Here is a 19170-nt window from a genome sequence, read left to right as displayed (position 1 = left end):
GAATATCACTTAGGAAGATGATGGAAACAGGAAGCGGGTCAGTAGGGATCACCCAAGTACTGTACCAGTACTCACAGGATGTTAAGAGAAAGTCTCCTCCAGAACTTTGAGTAGACCTTAGGTGGGAATCCATACAGGATGGGAAATTGTGGCTGGATTGTAATTGGTAGTTGTGATCACTCACATTGATGAGAGCATAGATTCACTGAGAGATCCTGAGAGGAGAATAATTCTTTTTTTTTTTTTTTTGGTGAGGCAATTGGGGTTCAGTGACTTGCCCAGAGTCACACAGCTATTGTTATGTGTCTGAGGCCACATTGGAACTTAGGTCCTCCTGGCTCCAGGACTGATGCTCTATCCACTGTGCCACCTAGCTGCCCTTCCCCTTTTATTTTTAACCCTTTCTTTGCAGCCTGGAGGAGAAAACCTCTATGCTGTACTTTAGGCTTTGAGGAATATAGGAACATTCTCTTTGGGAACAGTCTTTATAGTACTTTCCGATGCTTATATTCAATGAAGGAGAGACAGTGGTAGAGTAGCTAACCTTGACACTTGGGCAGGTTATGTAATCAGGATTAAAATTGCTTAACTTCTCAGGGCCTCCCGCAACTCTTTAAGAAAATAATTTTTGGGGGGTGGCTAGGTGGCACAGCGAATAGAGCTCTGGCCTTGGAGTCAGAAGGACCTGAGTTCAAATCCAGCCTCAGACACTTAACACTTACTAGCTATGTGACCCTGGGCAAGTCACTTAATCCCAATTGCCTCAGCAAAAAGAAAAAAAAATAATTTTTTTGGGGTGGCTCCCTACAATGCAGGGGCTGCTTTATGTTGGTCGTTGTATCGCTAGCATGTAGCACAGTAGGAGCCTGGCCTATTGATTGACCAAAAGAAAATTAACCAATTATTTTTGGGGGTGTTTGATAGACTTTGATTGGCACACCCTACTTTCTCTTCCCACTCCACAACTCCTACACTCCCAAATCTTACTGAGAATTTAAGGAAGACCTATGCAAATGTTTCTGAAGCATCTCAGGCCAGCCAGACCTCTAGACCAGATGGACAGTAAGGAAGGACAGACAACAGAATTAGTAATAGTTAGCATTTATATAGCAGAAACTTTGCATTTATCATCTTTTTTGATCTTCACAACTCTGGAATGCAGGTGTTATTATTGTCTCCATTTTACAGGTGAGGAAACTGAGGCAGAACTTGTTAAGTGACTTGCCCACAGTCCCACAGCCAGTTAAGTGTCCAAGGTCTTATCTGAGCTCAGATCTCCGCGCTCTGCCCTAACTAGTGCTAGCCTGGCTTCGTCCTCCCTGTCTATGCAATGCTATAAATGTCGGTTATATAATGCCAATTTTTACTAAGAAGGTGAAGGGGGACAGGGCAAGCCCTGGGAATTTCTTGTTGCAGGATTGAGAAGGAGTAACATTTTAGCAAGAGCGTTGGCAGTCGTCCTAAGGGGATTCCTGAATGCCAGCTTCATTGTCTTCCCCACTGCCCTCTCTCCTGCCGGCCGATGAGAGAGTCAGATGGTTCAAAAGCAGAGGCCCCATGCTCCCCACCTCCTCTCCTCTCCCTCCTTATCATTTCCATCTCATTCTCCCCCCTGCCCCTCCCCTGCCTCCCCCATCCCTCCTTTCCGCCCACTCCCGCCCCGCCCAGGATCGCGCAGGCGCTCTGGGGCTGCTGAGTCAAGATCAGGCGGGAGGAGGGCGGGGGGCGGAGGCGAGGGCCGGGCCGGGATCGCGCCTGCGCAGTGCGGGGCTCTGGGTACGCCGGGTTTTTAGCCGAGGCGGATCAGCTGACTCCCCGCATTGCAGATCGGCTGTGTCCACCGGAGCCATGTTTTGCGCTCTGCTCCTCCTGCCTGGCCTCCTGGGCGCGGGTAAGCCGGCTAGGGGTACGCCGCGGGGAACCTCGAGAGGCCGCTGCGGCCCCCGCCCCCTCCCACTTCTCAGCAGGTTCGGGTCCGGGCTGGAGGCGCGCTCTGCGCATGCGTTCCCCCCACCCCTCGAAAGAGGTGGGGGGCCCGGGTCTCGGAGCTTCTGCAGCCACGACGACCCCCGCCCCCGCCCCGTGGAGGCTGGTTTCCTTGTGCCTCGCGCGATCTTCCAGCCTGGCCCACCCCCTGTTTCCCTGGGCGGTGTCGGGGGGGGGTGAATGTGACAGGTGGGGTGGGGGCGACAGATAGGTGCAGGGGCGGGAGAGAAAGGGGATTGCATCCGGCCCTTGAATGCATGCTGTCCACTTGGGGCGTGGGGTCCTGGGGGGCTGCCCTCTGGTGTCGAAGCCCTCCTGAATTAACTCCCTTACCCGCACCCCAACCCATCGGAGATTCGCGACCTTGCCCCCGCCCTTCAGAAGCCCTCAGTTCACTGTTGTTGGCTTGCGAGACTCCTTCCTCCCCCTCCTGCTCTTGGGCACTGCAGGCCTCCGGGGCATGATCGTTTTGGTTTAATAAGCATTTATTAATCGCCATCCCCTTGCGTTCCTTCCCCAACTAGGCTGGGAGCCTTCTATTCGGGGTAGGGAGGGGCTGTGTCCACTTTCGAGGTTGGGTCCCCTCCAGCTCCTAGCCTGGTGCTCGGCACACGGCAGGCGCAAGTTAAATGTTGATTTCGTGGGGGGATTGGTCACTGAGGGTCGGCGGCTTCTGAAGCCCCTGTCCTGCATCTTGGTGCAGCCATGGGTGCGGGTTAATAACTACATGACCCAGCATCCTTTCTGGAATCAGCGCCTTCCCCTTTCCTGGAGCCTGCCTTAATCAGCTGTTGACTCCAAGCCAGTCTCAGGAGAAGTAACGAGCTGTATTTATTTGTAGGTGGCTTAGGGCTGTCGAGTTTCAAAATCTCTTTAGATGAGAGGCTGAAAGGTATCAGAAGTTTCCATTCTGTTTGCAAACGCTATGAAATGCTGACTCATTTCATGGGCTCCAATATTGCAAAACCCCTGGGATTTGGGCATGCAGCTGTGTTTCAGGGGAAAGGTAAATGCACAGAGACGTTGATGCGTAGGACATTTACTGTTCCTACTTGATGGAGTTTCCCGAGCAGTGTGGCTGGTTATTTGATCCCGATTTTACCTCTTGTTGCATACTGCAGTACAAGCGTCTCATGAGATGGAGAGTACTAGCAGGGAGCTCATAGGAACCTTAGCAGTTCTCTTTTGATTGGCCCCTGGTATGATAATATATGAGGGAAAGTGGACCTTTGCCTCTCACACACATACTATTGGCAGCCCAAGTCATTTTGATGGGAGGAAAAACTAGGAATGAGAAAGTCCGTTCCCTGAGATTCAGTTCAGATAGATTATGTGCCTCTTGTATCATGCCCAGAATGGAAAGATGGGATAGAAGGATGAATGAAGGGGCAGCTAGGTGGCACAGGTGAGAGAGCACCGGCGCTGGAGTCAGTCAGGAGGACCTGAATTCAAATCCAGCCTCAGATACTTATTAGCTTTGTGACCCTGGGCAAGTCACTTAATCCCATTTGCCTCCCAAAAAAACCAAATCTGTGAATAAGACAGGGTCCCTTAGTGAAGTTTATAATCTAATAAAATGTGGTTATTGGAGAGTAAGGTTGCCCATCAGCAGGTAGAAGACACCTAAAATGTGTGATTAAGCATCAGACTGTACAATTGAGCATTTCCAGGGCTTTTTTTTTTTTGGCCCTTTAAAAGAGGTAAGTAAATCTAGGTTACTTTAGATCTCTAAGTTTCAGTTCCTTTCTTATTTGATAACTAGCATGGGCCTTTTTTTTTAATTTTAAAAAAAATTTTATTAATTTATTTTGATTTATTAACAATCACTTCCATATGCTTTTGAGTTGAAAATTTTTCTCCCCCTTCCTCCCCCCCACCCTCCCCAAGACGGCGCACAATCTGATATAGGCTTTACATTTACATACCCATGATACATATTTTCACATTAGTGAAGTTGTAAGTTAAAATTAAAACCAATAGGAGGAACCATCAGAAAGATGAAACAAAACTCAACAGGAGGTAAAAATAAGTGATAGCGATTCGACTTCCATAGTTCTTTCTTTGGATGTGGACAGCATTTTCCATCCCGAGGCCTCTGGAGATGTCTTAGATCCTTGCAATAGCATGGGCCTTTTGAGACAGGTGTTCAGTCCACTTGTTTCTGACCCCATCTGGGGTTTTCTTGGCAAAGGTAGTAGAGTGGTTTGCCATGTCCTTCTTCAGCTCTTTGTACAGGTGAGAACTTGCCCCGGGTCACACAGCTAGTAAACGTCTGAGTGAGGCTGGATTTGAACTCAGGAAGATGTCTTCCTACTTCAGGCTTTGTGCTCCATCCACCTAAGCACCACCTAGCTGCCCCATAGTAGCATGCTGGAAAGACTGTTCTTGGGAGTTAGCACAGTGCCTTACTTGTTTCTTCACTCCCCCTTAGCCACAGGGCTAGAAAATGGAGAACATGGCTTGGAATCTTGGCAGCAAATAGAGGTATAAGTAAAGAGGTTTACCATGATAGATAAGATAATGGAAAGTCATTTGTGACTTCTGAATTGAATGAATAGCAGTATTAATTGTTTGTACCTTTTGTACATATGGCTCATAATGTTATACCGAGAAATTAGCGAGTTGACCACCCAGGCTAATTTTAAATTGTGGACTTTATTATATTAACGCACGGCTGCCAGGGATATTCACATCCAAATCAAGCAGCCCCCATCAGGGGTCGAGCTAGGGTTTATATAGGGAGTATACAGGACAGGGAGGGGGATGGATCTTTGAAGTCTGGCTGGTCAGGGACACCCTTCTCCCTCTGTGTAGATATGATAATGCTCTGCAAACTTTCTTACAATGGAGGCTTCCAGAGATATGATCTGAGGGCTGTGGCCAGAGCAGCCAGATAAGGGTCTTGCTAAGGAATTTGGAGGTTTCCAGAGATATGATCTGAGGGCTAGGACCTGAGCAGCCAGATAAGGATCTTGCTGAGGCCCATGCATGAATACTGCTAGGCACAGCGTCCTTGGGCTGGGGAGTGGTTGTTAGAGATAGTGTTTCTGAGACTAGGGAGGCATTTTTGGGCAAAAGTATAAGCACAAGCATCATTACAGGTCAGGGATCACACAAACCAGACCAGGTGTCCTGGTTTCTGGTATAAACATAATTATGTAAAGCCATTGTATTGCAAGTTTTCTTATCCATTTGGTTTGGAGGTATGGGCTGTGCTTAAGCTATGCAGGAGTACATTTCACTATTGTTTAGATTTAGGAGGAAAGAGGTCTGGGGCAAGATTAAGCAGCAACTTCTGCTTTCCATTGCCTAAAGAGCCCTACTACCTAAATGGTAAAATAATGTTCTGCATTACAATAAATACTGTTGACTCTAGAAGAAAAGGTCACCTTCATTCACCGTTCCTTGGAAAACCTTGGCTCCTATGCTCCCTAGATATCTTATTTCTCCATGATGGTTTGTATAATAAACTCCTGTTTGTAGTCTCCAAATGAGGATTACTTCCCTCCCCCACAACAACACAACTTTTTGCTGTATTTAGGTCTTTGAAATGATGACCCTAATGTGGATATATGATCCTTACCTATCTTTTAAAAAATACTCTTCAGCAGTAGTTAAATTGTATTAGATTGTAAGCTCCTTGAAGTCAGGGACTGTCTTCTGCCCCCTTTTTTGTGTTCCAGGTGCTTAGAGCTGTGCCTGGAATGTAGCAGGCATTTTATAAATGTTAATTGATTCATTGAAGTGTGGCAGTCATTAGTCTGAACTTTTCAAGCCAAACATTCAGTTCCTTGCCCATTATGGGTAAAGGGGCGTCTCCATGGTTACCCTCAGGGTTAATTAAATTCATGGAGCTGTAATGTACTTAATACAGGAATTCTGACTTGCCATAATGACTTTTTGACCTTTAGATCACAGTGCTTGGAACATACTAAGTGATTTTTGGTTTCGCTTGTCATTGGTCAGACAGGGAGAAGCTGGCATCTGAGTTGGGTTTGAAGGATATAGGGTAGAAATCACCAGGTGAGGGCAGAGGGAGGACATTCCAGGCACAGGAGGTGAGCAGAGGAACCCAAATGGGAGATTAGGGCAAGGAGTGATCCAGTTGGGCTAGAGCAGTATGTGGCTTCAGGTAGTGACATGAGCCTGGAAAGATGGGGTGCAGTGCTGGTGGTGTAGGCAGAGTCTGAAGGTTATTAGGTCTCGGCAGCACCAGGATTTCTTGTGCTCATGACCAGATCTCTGCGTAAGGAAAACTATTCTGGTAGCACTAGGAAGGATTACATAGACATGGGGGGGGGGGCAGAGAGTATAGATGGGGAGACCTGCAAGGAGGTGGGAATGAGAATCCACTGAAATCCATCCTAAGCAGTGGGAATTCATAATGAGATAAACGAGAAAGAGCTGAGGTGGGGGTGGTGGAGGGTTTTAGGAATTGATTTCTTCATTATGAGGTGCTGAAGTAGGAAGAGTTGGATAACACCGTTAATCTTTGAGATTGGGAGGGTGGAGGAGCCTGGGGCTTAATTTGGGTGTGGTACTGTTGAAGTAGTGAGAGGAGCAGGCCAGAGGGAAGAAAGATGAGCTCAGCTGAAGACAGGTTTCCGTTGCTGGTGGCAGTTTGAAATGCTCTTTTGAGACATGACATTGCATGGAAATGATTGAGGCCAGAGAATAATGGAGTTAAGTCAGGGTATACAGTGAAACAAGGACCAAGGAGAGAACGTTGTGGGGAACCTCTGTCTTCTGGGGTCAGGATAAGGCATTGAGCAAAGGAGGAGGGATTGGAAAGGGAAGACACAGAGTAACGTTTTCTGTAGTTGTTTCTGAAGCCAAGGGAAGTTATCCAAAAGGAAAGGGGGCCTCCAAAAGCTCTTTCAGTACTTTGATGAGGGTGGAAACCAGCTTGTGAGGAATTCAAGAAAGAGGTGGTGAAGTATAGGCACTAAGTTGTAGACAAGTTTATTTGGAGGAATTTGTCAGTAAAGGAGAGGAGAGAATTGTGGAGCTGGACAGGACAAGACTGGAGGAAAAAGTATTCTGATAGATTTGTAGGCCAATGAGAAGGAATCATGGCAGTTCACCTATTACAAGTGACCACGGGGATGATGGCTGGAGCTGGCCCTCTGAGACGGGAGAGAACGAGCTTAAAGCTGCAGGTGCTATTTGATGAAGATGGCAGACTCATTGAATGACTCATGGTCATGCTTTACAGGCTTTTCATATAGCTCTTGTTTATGATACTTTATGCTAGGACTGGCTTTGCCTGTGGAATCAAATTTAATCCTAACGATTTTGATGAATATTTTTTTTTCTTGTCGGAATCTATGATTTCATAGTGTAGGCTCTCCTCAGAGCAGACAAGCTATCTGCTCAGAAACTTAGTGTTTGAGAATTGATGGAGACACTGAAAAGTTTAAGGACCTAGCCTGGGGCCACATAGAACTGGTAGGATGTGGCCAGAGCAGTACTTGAACCCAGGGCTTCTATTCATCTCTGATACTGTTACTTTATAATTGAAGAAAGGTCATATGGCCTGCCAGAATAGCTATACCACCTAAACTGGAGAGGCAGGGCTCTAATCCTGCCTTTTTATTCTAGAAGCTAGTAGAAAAACACTGATTAGAGTTAGTTTCAAAGATATAGTTTAAATTAGATCTTTAATAAACCCAGAATCAGACTCTTAAAGAGAAATCAGGTTGTATTTTCTCTTTAAAAGAAAATTAGTGAACAACTAAAATGAGCACTTGTATACTCAGGAGAGGCTCATACATGAAACTGAATCTGTTTGTACAGTTTTTCTTTTTAAGTGTACAGGAAATTCAACATGATAGTCAAGGTAGAATTGTCACTTTTATTATATATATATATATATATATATATATATATATATATTTTCCAGTTATTTAAGTGTGACTATTTGTATAAAAGGTGTTTTATAATTATGTTCATATAATTCCTGGGTTTGTGTTGGCAGGTATACTCCAGTATTTTATATTGTCTGTGTTTATTTTAAATTAAATATCTCTTATTATCTCTTTTTGCAGGGTTTTGTTGGTGATAATCTACAAATGCTGATTTTATGTGGGTTTATTTTGTATCCTGCTACTTTGCTTAAAATTATCGTTTCAACTAATTTTTTAGTTGAAATCTCTAGGATTTTCTAAGCATACCATCATATCATCTGTAAAAAGAGATAGTTTTATTTCTTCATTGTTCATTCTGATTCCTTCGTTTTCTTCTCTTATTGCTGTTGTTAGCATTTCTAGTACAATGCTGAATAATATTGGTAATAATGGGCATCCCTTCTTCAGTCCTAATCTTATTGGGAAGACTTTTAGCTAATCTCCATTAGAGATAATGTTACCTGTGAATGCTTCTTATCGTTATATGGAAAAATTCATATATATATATATATATATATATATATATATATATATCTATATATGCTTTCAAGTGTTTTTTAATAAGAATCAGTATTTTATTTTGTCAAGCCTTTTCTGCTTTTATTGATATAATATGATTTGTTGACTTTGTTATTGATATAATGAATTATGTTAATAGTTTTCCTAATATTGAACCAGCCCTGCATTCCTGGTATAAATTCTTCTTGGTTACAACATATAATCTGGATTTTTGCATCACTATTCATTAGTGAAATTGGAGTCTATAGTTATTTTTCTGTTTTTGCCCTTCCTGGTTTAGGTATCAATACCGTATTTGTTTCATGAAAGGAATTTGGTAGGAATCTTTACTTAGTATTCCAAATAATTTATTTGACTTTGGAATTAGTTGATCTTTAAATGTTTGGTAGAATTCACTTGTAAATGCATCTGATTCTGATGCATGGAAGCTCATTTATGGCCTGTTGGATTTCTTTTTCTAAGATAAATTTATTTAAATATTATGACATTCTTCTCAAAGCTGCCCTGCTTGTCTGATTCCTTCCTGGCCTTTAGTTCTTTTCAGTGCATTTTAAAAGCATGTTTCAATGCATGATCTTCCTTTTGCAACCCTACCATAGCTGCTCTCTCACTCTCTTTCCTTCATCCCCCTCAACAATTGGAAAAAAAAAAGAAAACTAGAACTTTTGTAACCATTATGCAGTTAAGGAAAACAGGCAAGTTCACTTCCCCATTGCCAGGCTGTGTCTCTTTCTGTACCTTGAGTCCATCTACTCTGTGATGAGGTAGGTTATAGTCATCATCCGTCCTCTGGCATCATGGGTGGTCATTGCATGATTTAGCTTGTCCTTACAGCGTGCTTCACTTTTCATCAATTCCTCGGCCTCTTCCCTGGTTTCCCTCAAATCGTCCCTTTGGTCGTTCCTAACAGTACAGTACTATTCCATTATTCTGGATGGCGCATATACCATATATTTTAAACTATATATGATATATATAGTTAAATATATATATTAGAATGCATATATACACACATATGTGTGTATATGGATGTGGTATATAACTATACCATGGTTTGTTTGCTCATTGGCTTCAGCTGATGTAGCCAGGCTTTATATATAATGGGAACACGTCTCATCAAAAACTGGATCTCTTTTTCCTAGAGCTATGTTACAAAGAAGGGGGGTAAGGAACAAGGGGCCAAAGGTAAACACACTGATCTCTACTGGGTCTACTGACTGGAAGTCATGCAGTTACTTCTTAGTGGAACCTGGCTAGGCCTTCCTGTTAGAGAGTGTTGATTCAAGGGATCTGGATCAAGTGTTTCTTTATGAGCACATCTAAGAAGACTTTGAGGTTTATCTCTATTTTTGTCACCTGATTTCTTCTCTTTATTACCAGGAGATGTTTTTGTTGGACAGGAAAATAATATGGCGTGTGGAGATTGTCCTATGAGCTATTAATAATTCTTTTCAACTTTTCACTTACAATCTCATGAAAATAATCTTTTCCCTTAAATTCCTTTCAGTGATCACTAGGCCTTGTATCTTTATCCCTCTTGTATCCACAGTTTATCACCCTTTTACCCTTCTCCATCACAACAAGCAGGTAAAACGAATCATGCTTAGAATACAGTTGTTCACAAGTTTTGTGTGTATGTGTATGCCCATTCCCCAGGGTCTAGCATGTTTCATGCATGAGGCTCCAAATTGGCAGGGACCTCAGGCCTTATCATAGGGTTTGGAGTCAGAGGGAATCTTAAATAATCTGGTTAAATCTTAATTTTGTTTTTTTGTTTTGTTTTGTTTTTAGGCAATTGGGGTTAAGTGACTTGCCCAGGGTCACACAGCTAGTAAGTGTCAAGTGTTTGGTCTGAGGCCAGATTTGAATTCAGGTCCTCCTGACTTCAGGGCTGGTGCTCTATCCACCGTGCCACCTAGCTGCCCCTAAACCTCATTTTTGTAGGTGAGGAAACTGAGGCTCAGAGGTAGAGTGATAGTGATTGGCCCAAGACCATTTGATGCTTTTTTTTTTTGGGTGAGGCAGTGGGGTTAAGTGACTTGCCCAGGATCATATGGCTAGCAAGTGTCAAGTGTCTGAGGCCTGATTTGAACTCAGGTTCTCCTGACTCCAAGGCCGGAGCTCTGTCCACTGGTCTACTTAGCTGCCCCTTCAAGACCACTTGATGAATCAGCAAGCATTTAATAAGTGCCAGTGGTGTGCAAGGTACTGTGTTGGGATACAAAGTTAACAGTGAAACAGTCTCTGCCTTCAGGACCTTACGTTCTGTTGGAGGGAACAAAAAACCAAACATTTGTATATAAATACAAAGATTGCCAACCCAGGCTTTCTGGCTGCCTGCCTCTCATCTGGTCTAGCCACTGCCTGAACAAGACCTCCAAGCATCACTTGTGCCTCTTTAAAGACCTTTAGCGATTATTGGAGCCTCTTCTTTACAAAGCATCCCATTTGCCTTAGGATATTTCTAGTTGTAAGGAATTTAAAAAAAAATCAAAATTGGCCCTTGAGACGTGCCACGCTGTTCTGAATGTCCTTGTCCCATATTGGTCTGGGAGAGGACAGAAGGAGGTTAAAAACCTGGGGTGGAGAACAAAGGGATGGGAGAAGGGATGAAGGCTTTAAGAGAGGCTTTAAGCCAACTCTTAGTTCTCTCCTGCCACACATACAGATCCTCAAGGTCTGTCTAGTTGTGCTGGGGCAGTGGAGATGGGTTGGGCTGTGGCTGGCAAGGGAGTTTACTCGGTGCTGATTAAAAATCACATCATAGATACACAGTGAGTTGTATCAGAGGGCAGAGACCGTGCTTCAGTCACCACCTCTTGGTGAACTGCAGTAGGTAATAAGCTTCTCTGTGTCATGTGTGGTCCTTTCGGCCTCTAGAGACCTCATTTATCACAGCGTCATAGCATCCTTTTGGTTTCTGGAGTGAATCACCTGGGCGGCCAACTCTGCGTTGTTCCACTTCTTAGGACACCTGCTTACTGAATATTCTGCAAGGGTTTTTAGTGTGCATTTCCTAAAGTGTATGCTAAAGGGTTCTTTTTCCCTAGTACGTATTTCTTGAAATATGTGCTAAAAGGTTCTGTAAAGTTTTTCTGCATATGAACTGACTTTTCAAACAGCTCTAGCAGGTTAAACAGACATCGACTATGTATTCCCCTTCAAAGTCTAATGAACCTGACTGTTATTCATCATGCTTATATCATTCCTCCTTTTGTGGTTCAACTCTTTGAGAAGGTCGTCTACACAGGTGCTGCCTTCACTTCCTCTTCTCTCTCCAAAGTTACCATGATTCTCTTTTTTCCTAGTATTTTATTTTCCCTCCGATTATACGTGAAGACAATTTTTAGCATTCAGTTTTACAGAATTTTGAATTCCAAATTGTTCTCCCCTCCCTTCTTCTAGAACTGTAAGCAGTTTGATATGGGTTATATATGTGCAGTCATGTAAAGCACATTTCCATGTTAGTCATAGTTGTGAAAGAAGAAGTAGACCGAAAAGAAAAAAACTACGAAAAAAATAAAGGTGAAAATAATATGCTTCGATATGCATTCAGTCCATCAGTTCTTTCTCTGGATGTGGATAGCATTTTCCATCATGAGTCCTTTGTAATTGTCTTGACTCATTCATTGCATTGCTGAGAAAAGCTAAGTCTATCAAAGTTAGTCATCACACAATGTGGCTGTTACTGTGTACAGTGTTCTCCTGGTTCTGCTCACTTTACTCAACGTCAGTGTATATAAGTTTCCAGATTTTTCTGAAGTCTGCCTGCTCATCATTTCTTGTTGCACAACAGTATTCCATTACATTCATATGCCACAACTTGTTCAGCCATTCTCCAATTGATGGGCATCCCCTCAATTTCTAATTCTTTGCCACCACAAAAAGAGCTGCTATAAATATTTTTGTATATCTAGGTCCTTTTCCCTTTTTTATGATCTCTTTGGAATATAGCCCTAGAAGTGTTGGTCAAAGAGTGTGCACATTCTTATAGCCCTCTGTGCATGGTTCCAAATGCTCTCCAGAATAGTTGAATCAGTTCACAACTCCACCAGCAATGCATTAGTGTCCCAGTTTTCCTACATCTTCAATCTTTATCATTTTCCTCATCTGTCATATTAGCCAGTCATTAATTCCCTTGATATTCTGGACTTTTTGTTCTTCCAGATGAATTTTGTTACTATTTTTTCTAGCTCTATAGAATAATTTTTGGTAGTTTGATTGGTATGGTACTGAATAAGTAAATTAGTATAGGCAGAATTGTCATTTTTACTACCCATGAACAATTAATATTCTCTATATATTTTATTTATTTATTTATTTTTAGTTTTCAACATTTACTTCCACAAGATTTTGATTTCCAGATTTTCTCCCCATCTCTCCCCTCCCCCACCCCATGACAGCCTGCATTCTGATTCCCCCTTTACCCAATCTGTTCTGCCTTCTGTAACTGTCCCCCTCTCCCTCTTATCCCCTTATAGATTTCTATACCCCTTTGCCTGTGTATCTTATTTCCCAGTTGCATGCAGAAACAATTTCTAACATTCATTTCTAAAACTTTGAGTTCTAAATTCTCTCCCCTCCTCCCTCTCCACCCACCTTTGTTGAGAAGGCAAGCAATTTGACATAGGCCGTACATGTGCAGTTATGTAAAACACTTCCATAATTGTCATGATGTGAAAGACTAACTATATTTCCCTTAATCCTATCCCAGCTCCCATTTATTCTGTCTTTCCTGTCCCTCTCCCTCCTCAAAAGTACTTGCTTCTGATTACCTCCTCCAGTCTGCCCTCCCTTCTATCACCCCTCCTTCTCTTATCCCCTTTCCCCCTACTTTCCTGTAAGGTAAGATAGATTTCCATACCCAGTTGGGTATGTATGTTATTCCCGCCTTGAGCCAAATCCAGAGAGAGTAAAGTTCGCTCATTCCTTCTCGTCTCCCTCCCTTCACCTCCACTGTAAAAGTTTTTTCTTGCCTCTTTTATGTGAGATAGTTTACCCCATTCTACCTCTGCCTTTCTCCTTCTCCCAGTACATTCCTCTCACCCCTTAATTTTCTTTTTTAGATATCATCCCTTTGCATTCAGTCCACCCTGTGCCCTCTGTCTATATATATATTCACTCCAACTACCCTAATAATGAGAAAGGTCTCATGAGTTACAAGTATCATCCTTCCATGCAGGAATGTAAACAGTTCAACTTTAATAAGTCCCTTGTGATTTCTCTTTGCTGTTTACCTTTTCATGCTTCTCTTGAGTCTTGTATTTGAGAGTCGTTTTTCTATTTAGCTCTGGCGTCTCAAGAATGCATTAAATTCTTCATTGAATGTCAGTTTTTTCCCCTCATTGATTACACTCAGTTTGGCTGGGTAGGTGATTCTTGGTCTTCATCCTAGCTCCTTTGCCCTCTGGAATATCATATTCCAAGTCCTCTGATCTCTTAATGTAGACGCTGCTAAATCTTGTGTTATTCTGATTGTGTTTCCACAATACTTGAATTGTTTCTTTCTGGCTGCTTGCAGGAGTTTCTCCTTGACCTGGGAACTCTGGAATATGGCTGCAATATTAAGTGCTGTCACTGTACTGAGCACCTTGCTGCAGTTCAGGACTGTTCTCTAGTCATGATCATCGATTCCTTCTGCATCTCACCGGCTGCCTTCCTCCACATCAGTGAGGGAGCTGGTGAAGGACCCTGCCGTTCCCTAAGCACATATAGGAAAGGAAGTGTCTTGCTACTATTTTTTTTTTTTTTGGCTAGGCAGTGGGGTTAAGTGACTTGCCCAGGGCCACACAGCTAGTTGTGTCAAGTGTCTGAGGCTGGATTTGAACTCAGGTCCTCCTGACTCCTGAAATGGAAGAAGTTTAATGTCTTTTGAAGCTAAGCTTTATCAGCATTCGTTTTCAGTTGTGTTTGCATTTATATTGCTGAAGGACATAAGCATTCGGTGTTCATTTGTTTCAGTTTTGTCTCCCTCTGGGGTTTTCTTGGCAGAGATAGTAGAGTGATTTTCCATTTACTGCTCCAGCTCATTACAGTTGAGGAAACTGAGGCAGACAGGGTCAATTCAATAAACAAGCCCCTTATTAGTAAGCTGATGCTCTTATGCCAGGTACTGTGCTATGGGCTTACAGTTAGTGTCTGAGGTAGGACATGGATTGGACACCGGTCCCAGCCTCTGGCCGTTCACTTTGCATCAGTTCATGGAAGAGTTCTCTTGCTTCTTGACATGTCATTTATCATAGTTACTACAACTCAGTTACCAATTCCCTAATCAGTGGGGGTCTACTTTGTTTCTGGTTCTTCACTGCTTTACTTAGGGAGCTTTTAAAAATCATCATCCTTGGAGTATGTATCTAGCACTGGAGCTCTGGGTCAAAGATCCTTGTAAGATAAGGAACATAATAGACTTTCTCTATTCTAGTGGAGACTGCCTCTAGCCCTTATCAGGTGGTGTCTTCTAATCAGAGGAGCCAAAATGAGATTTTCATTTAGATTCAGTAGATCAGACTATAACCTAGCTGTTCTGGGCTTGTGCCAGACCTGTTTCAGATAAAGGACTTGTCTAGGATAGCCTTAATCAGTGTTACCTTGACCCCAACACTTGATGTATTGTTTCAAGTTTCTAGAATAGGCTGTATGATGCTTTGCCTTTTATGGAAGCATAATCTTACTCATCAGTTCTACTCAATTAGCTACTGACTCATCAAGTAGAAGGGCTTCAGGGGATCTTGGGGGTCAGCCAGGCCAAGAACCAGGTCATTTTATAGATGGGTAACCTCCCCATCAGAGAGGCCCCAGTGATTTGCCTGCTCACAACCAGTAAGTGAGCCAGGACCAGAACCTAGGATTCCTAACCCCTCCTTCCCATTTGGCTAAGTGTTTGATCTCTTAACAGATCTGAGAAGCAGAATCGGAATGGTACTAGAAGCAGGCAAATGCAAGAGAGACAGAAATGCCACGATTTGGCATTGCTTGGAGGTGAAATGTTACACTTCTTCACTTGGTGATTCAATGGCCATCTCTCTGCTGTTGAGTCGCACATCTACCCATCCAGTCCGAACCTCTCTGCTGACTTCTAGGCTTGCACCTCCAGCTGCCTGTTAGACATCTCAAGAAGGATGTCCTGTCCCCAACTGAACCCAGTCTATTTCCCCTCCAGCCCAATTCCCTTCCATTGAGGAGAACACCATTCTTTCAGTGCCCCAGGATCAAAACCCAGGTTTCATCCTCAACTCGTTACTCTCATACCTCCCATGTCTAATCTGTTGCCAAGGCCAATTGATTTTACCTTCCTTACTTTGCCTCTTATGCTCTGACACTGCCAGATCCCCCCACCTTATTCTTGGACTGTTGCAATTGCAATATGTTAACCACCATTTGGGCACTCACAACATCAGGTGGTGGGCTCTGACTCTAGGGCATTGGGCCTAAACTTTACCAGGTTCCATTTTGGGGTGAGAGCCACAGGATAAGCAGGCAAGCATGGGTTAGTATTTGCTGGAAAGATCTTATTATATTATTCCCCACCCCTCATCTTCTGAATTCCCCTATTTGTGGAAGTCACTATCATCTTTCCTAATCTCAGTGTCATCTTCCACTTCTCACTCCACATTCCAATAAGTCAGTTATTTAGTAAACATTTATTAAGCACCCATTATGTACCAGGCACTATGTTAAGCAATAGGGATAGGGGATATGAAGAAGCAAGACAGTGCCTGCCCACAAAGAGCTTACGGTTTATTGGAGAGGAAGGAAGCTATGAACAAAGAAGCCATATACAGGATATATTGGAAATAACAGAGACAGTACCAGAATTCAAAGAGATTAAGAACAGAGAGGAACAGGAGAACACTCCAGCCTGGGACAGCCGGTGAAAGCTGGAGAGTGGGGAATATCTTGTACGAGGAATGGTCAGGAGGCCAGTGTCACTGAATGGAAGATGTATAGACTATAGGGAGGACGGTGTAAGAAGACTGGAAAGGGTGGGAGGGGCCTAGGTTACAAAGGGCTTTGAGGATTTTATATTTGGTCTCGGAGGTAACAGTGAGCCCCTGAGTGACAACACGATCCAGACCTGTAAAATCACCAGTGGTTGAATGGAGGATGGATCGGAGTAGGGAGAGACTTGAGGTGGGCCGACCCACTAGTAGGTTATTGCAGTAATCAAGATGTTAGGTGATGAGGAATCTTTTTTTAAAGTCACAATATGAGCTTGTGAGAGATTGCATTATAAACCTCGTATGTGTATGTGTGTGTTTTATTAATTGCATTGCATTTGCTCATTTACGGATGACCTTTGGGGAAGCACGGTGCTGAGCAGTGTGGATGAGAAGAGAGGAGACAGCCTGAAGGGAATGGAGGGAATGAATGTGTCTCTCAATTAGAGCTTCCTCCCTTCCCCTCTTCCATTAGGTGGTGAGCCTTGATGTGGTATACTTTGGTTTTAAAAGGCGTTAAGTATGTCATCTATAATCTTTTAGATCTTAAAGAGCTTCTTTCTTTCTCTCCTACAGACCATTTCCTTTGTTCTCAGAATTCAGTGCTTGGATATTTTCTCTGTACAGACAGTGGGGTACTTTCACTTGGGAGAGCTTTTAGCATTTAACCTGTAAGTCTTTGTGGAGCTAGGCCACTGTATAAGGAATGTCTGCCTTATTTTGTAGTAACCTTATCCTGTTCTTTACCACATCCATCTAGAGGATGGAAATGAACTACATAGAGGGATGTAAGTGAGGAGGCACAGAAAATTGGCACTTTCTGGGGCTTTGCCTGTTGCTCAGATATCCTTGGTTACTCTTCTTTGGGTGCCCTGTCTCGGCAGCCCTTAAAGCCTAGCACCCAAAACAGCCCAAGACAGCCCAAGACTCCAGATACAATCTGTCACTCCAAGGTGGAGTAGGGCTTCCAGCTCTCTGGAATGTAGACCTCCCCACCTCATCAGATCCTCCTTGGCCCACTCAACGTGTACACTGCATAGCTTTTCCTTGCATAGATTTCTGTTCAGAGCTGGGACTAATTTTAGAGTAGCAGGAAGTAACCTCATTGAGATAAAGTTTTTTCTAGACAAACATGGTAACTGCTTGTCATTTTATAATATTTCTTTGAGAGTATATTCTCAATGTGGAGCTGCTGACATGTAAAACAAACCATTTGGAATACATCCTCTTCCTAGATGGGGGAGTAGCTGTCTTTCTTCTTTCTGTTCCTTTCTTTTTCTTTGCTTTTCTCCCCCAACAATCAAAGAAGCTCTAAGCCGAAGTAATCATAAGCTTAAGGAGGGGGGTGCTGTAAGTAGCAGGTTATGATTGGAGGAGACATTAAATGAATGATGGAAACAATTTGAAAATTCATTTGGTATTTCCGGTCATTAGTAATCTAGTCTTATATCATCCTCAAAATAGCCATGATTGTGTGGCTGATTAGTCTATGAACCAAACACTTATGACTTACTCGGTTTCCTTTGAGAAGACTGGTGGGGGGGGATGGAGATGGGCTAGAGAAATGCAAGCTGGTTTGACATTCAAAGCTCTTCATAACCTGGTCCCCTCCTGCATTTCTGAATCATCTTCCACTCCCTAGCCAACTCTGACTCAGTGACCTTGGCCTCTGCTGTTCCCAGGCTCCTATGCATTTTCACTGGCTGTCCGCCATGCCTGGAATTCTGTCCCTCCTCTCTGACTCCTGGCTTCCCTAAGTCTCAGCTCAAGTCTGACCTTCTGCAAGAAACCTTTCTTGATCCCCTTCAGTAGGGTTATTTTTTAGTTCTATCATGTCCAACTCTTTGTGACTCCATTTGAGATTTTCTTGGCAAAGATACTGGAGTATCTTCTCCAGCTCATTTTATAGATGAGGAAACCGAGGCCGGCAGGGTTAAGTGACTTGCCCAGGGTCACAGAGCTAGTAAGTGTCTGAGGTCAGATTTGAATTCAGTTCTTCCTCACTGCAGGTCCAGCACTTTCTCCACTGTGCTGCCTTCCTGCCTTAAATGCTATACATAACCATATCAGTATAAAAATTGGGTGTCACGGGAACTCTTTAAACCTTAAATTAGTGAAACTTTAGTCCCATGCCTACCTAAAATTAAGACGAGGCCACGGAAACCCAAGTTCAAAGCATGTTTACGGCCTTAAGAAAAAAAATCTAAAAATTGACAGTGGAGTTTGCTCTTAGGATTTTCTGTGGTTAATAAGAATGGGTTCTGACAAATCTCCAAAGCAAAATTTTTATGGGCTCAGCCCTTCATATTTAGGAGGGATCCCTGAAAACCTTCATTTCACATTTTCCCCTTAACCCCTTTTACAGTCTCTGCACATTGGGGAGCTTCAGTATCAGAAGCTTTCTGGGTTAAAATCATCTTCAGCTTCTGCAGGAAAACAGGACTTATTTATCCATTTGTTTCTTCTTATGGACAACAGATCGCAGATAAGCTGTTCAAAGTGTGTCTTGTCTCCAGTTTCTCATGGTCTGGTCTGCAGGTTGCTGAGGCCAGGAGGGAGGGAGAGCTTCAGGTGCCTCTTCTAGTGACTCTGGGCGGCGAGTGGGCATGTGACAAGTGTCAGCATGGCCGCCAGTGGAGGTCTAGCCTCCAACCTGCCACCTGCGGTTTCCCTTTTCCTCATTTTCAATAACAAAGCCCCTCTGGTTTGCCCTTGTGCCAAGGAAGTTGGCATTATCACTTAGATATTCTTGAACCCTCTGGCTTCTGGATTTGATATGGTGATGACTGGTGCTCTTTTAGAGCAGGAAAAGAAACCGCTAT

General features: G+C 43.3%; 1 protein-coding gene across 1 annotated transcript in view; it reads left to right on the top strand.

Moving 5' to 3' along the window:
• Positions 1–1728: 1728 nt before the first annotated feature.
• Positions 1729–19170, top strand: part of PSAP (prosaposin) — a 36640-nt gene continuing 19198 nt past the window's right edge. Inside the window, 1 exon segment of the mRNA XM_078150825.1 lies at positions 1729–1891. Within this exon segment, the coding sequence (XP_078006951.1) occupies positions 1849–1891 (43 nt within the window). The 5' untranslated portion in view covers positions 1729–1848.

The sequence above is a fragment of the Phascolarctos cinereus genome, unplaced genomic scaffold (assembly GCF_003287225.1).
Source record: "Phascolarctos cinereus isolate Bilbo 61053 unplaced genomic scaffold, phaCin_HiC Scaffold_3;HRSCAF=262, whole genome shotgun sequence".
NCBI lineage: Eukaryota > Metazoa > Chordata > Mammalia > Diprotodontia > Phascolarctidae > Phascolarctos > Phascolarctos cinereus.
This window is presented reverse-complemented; position numbering and strand designations above follow the sequence as displayed.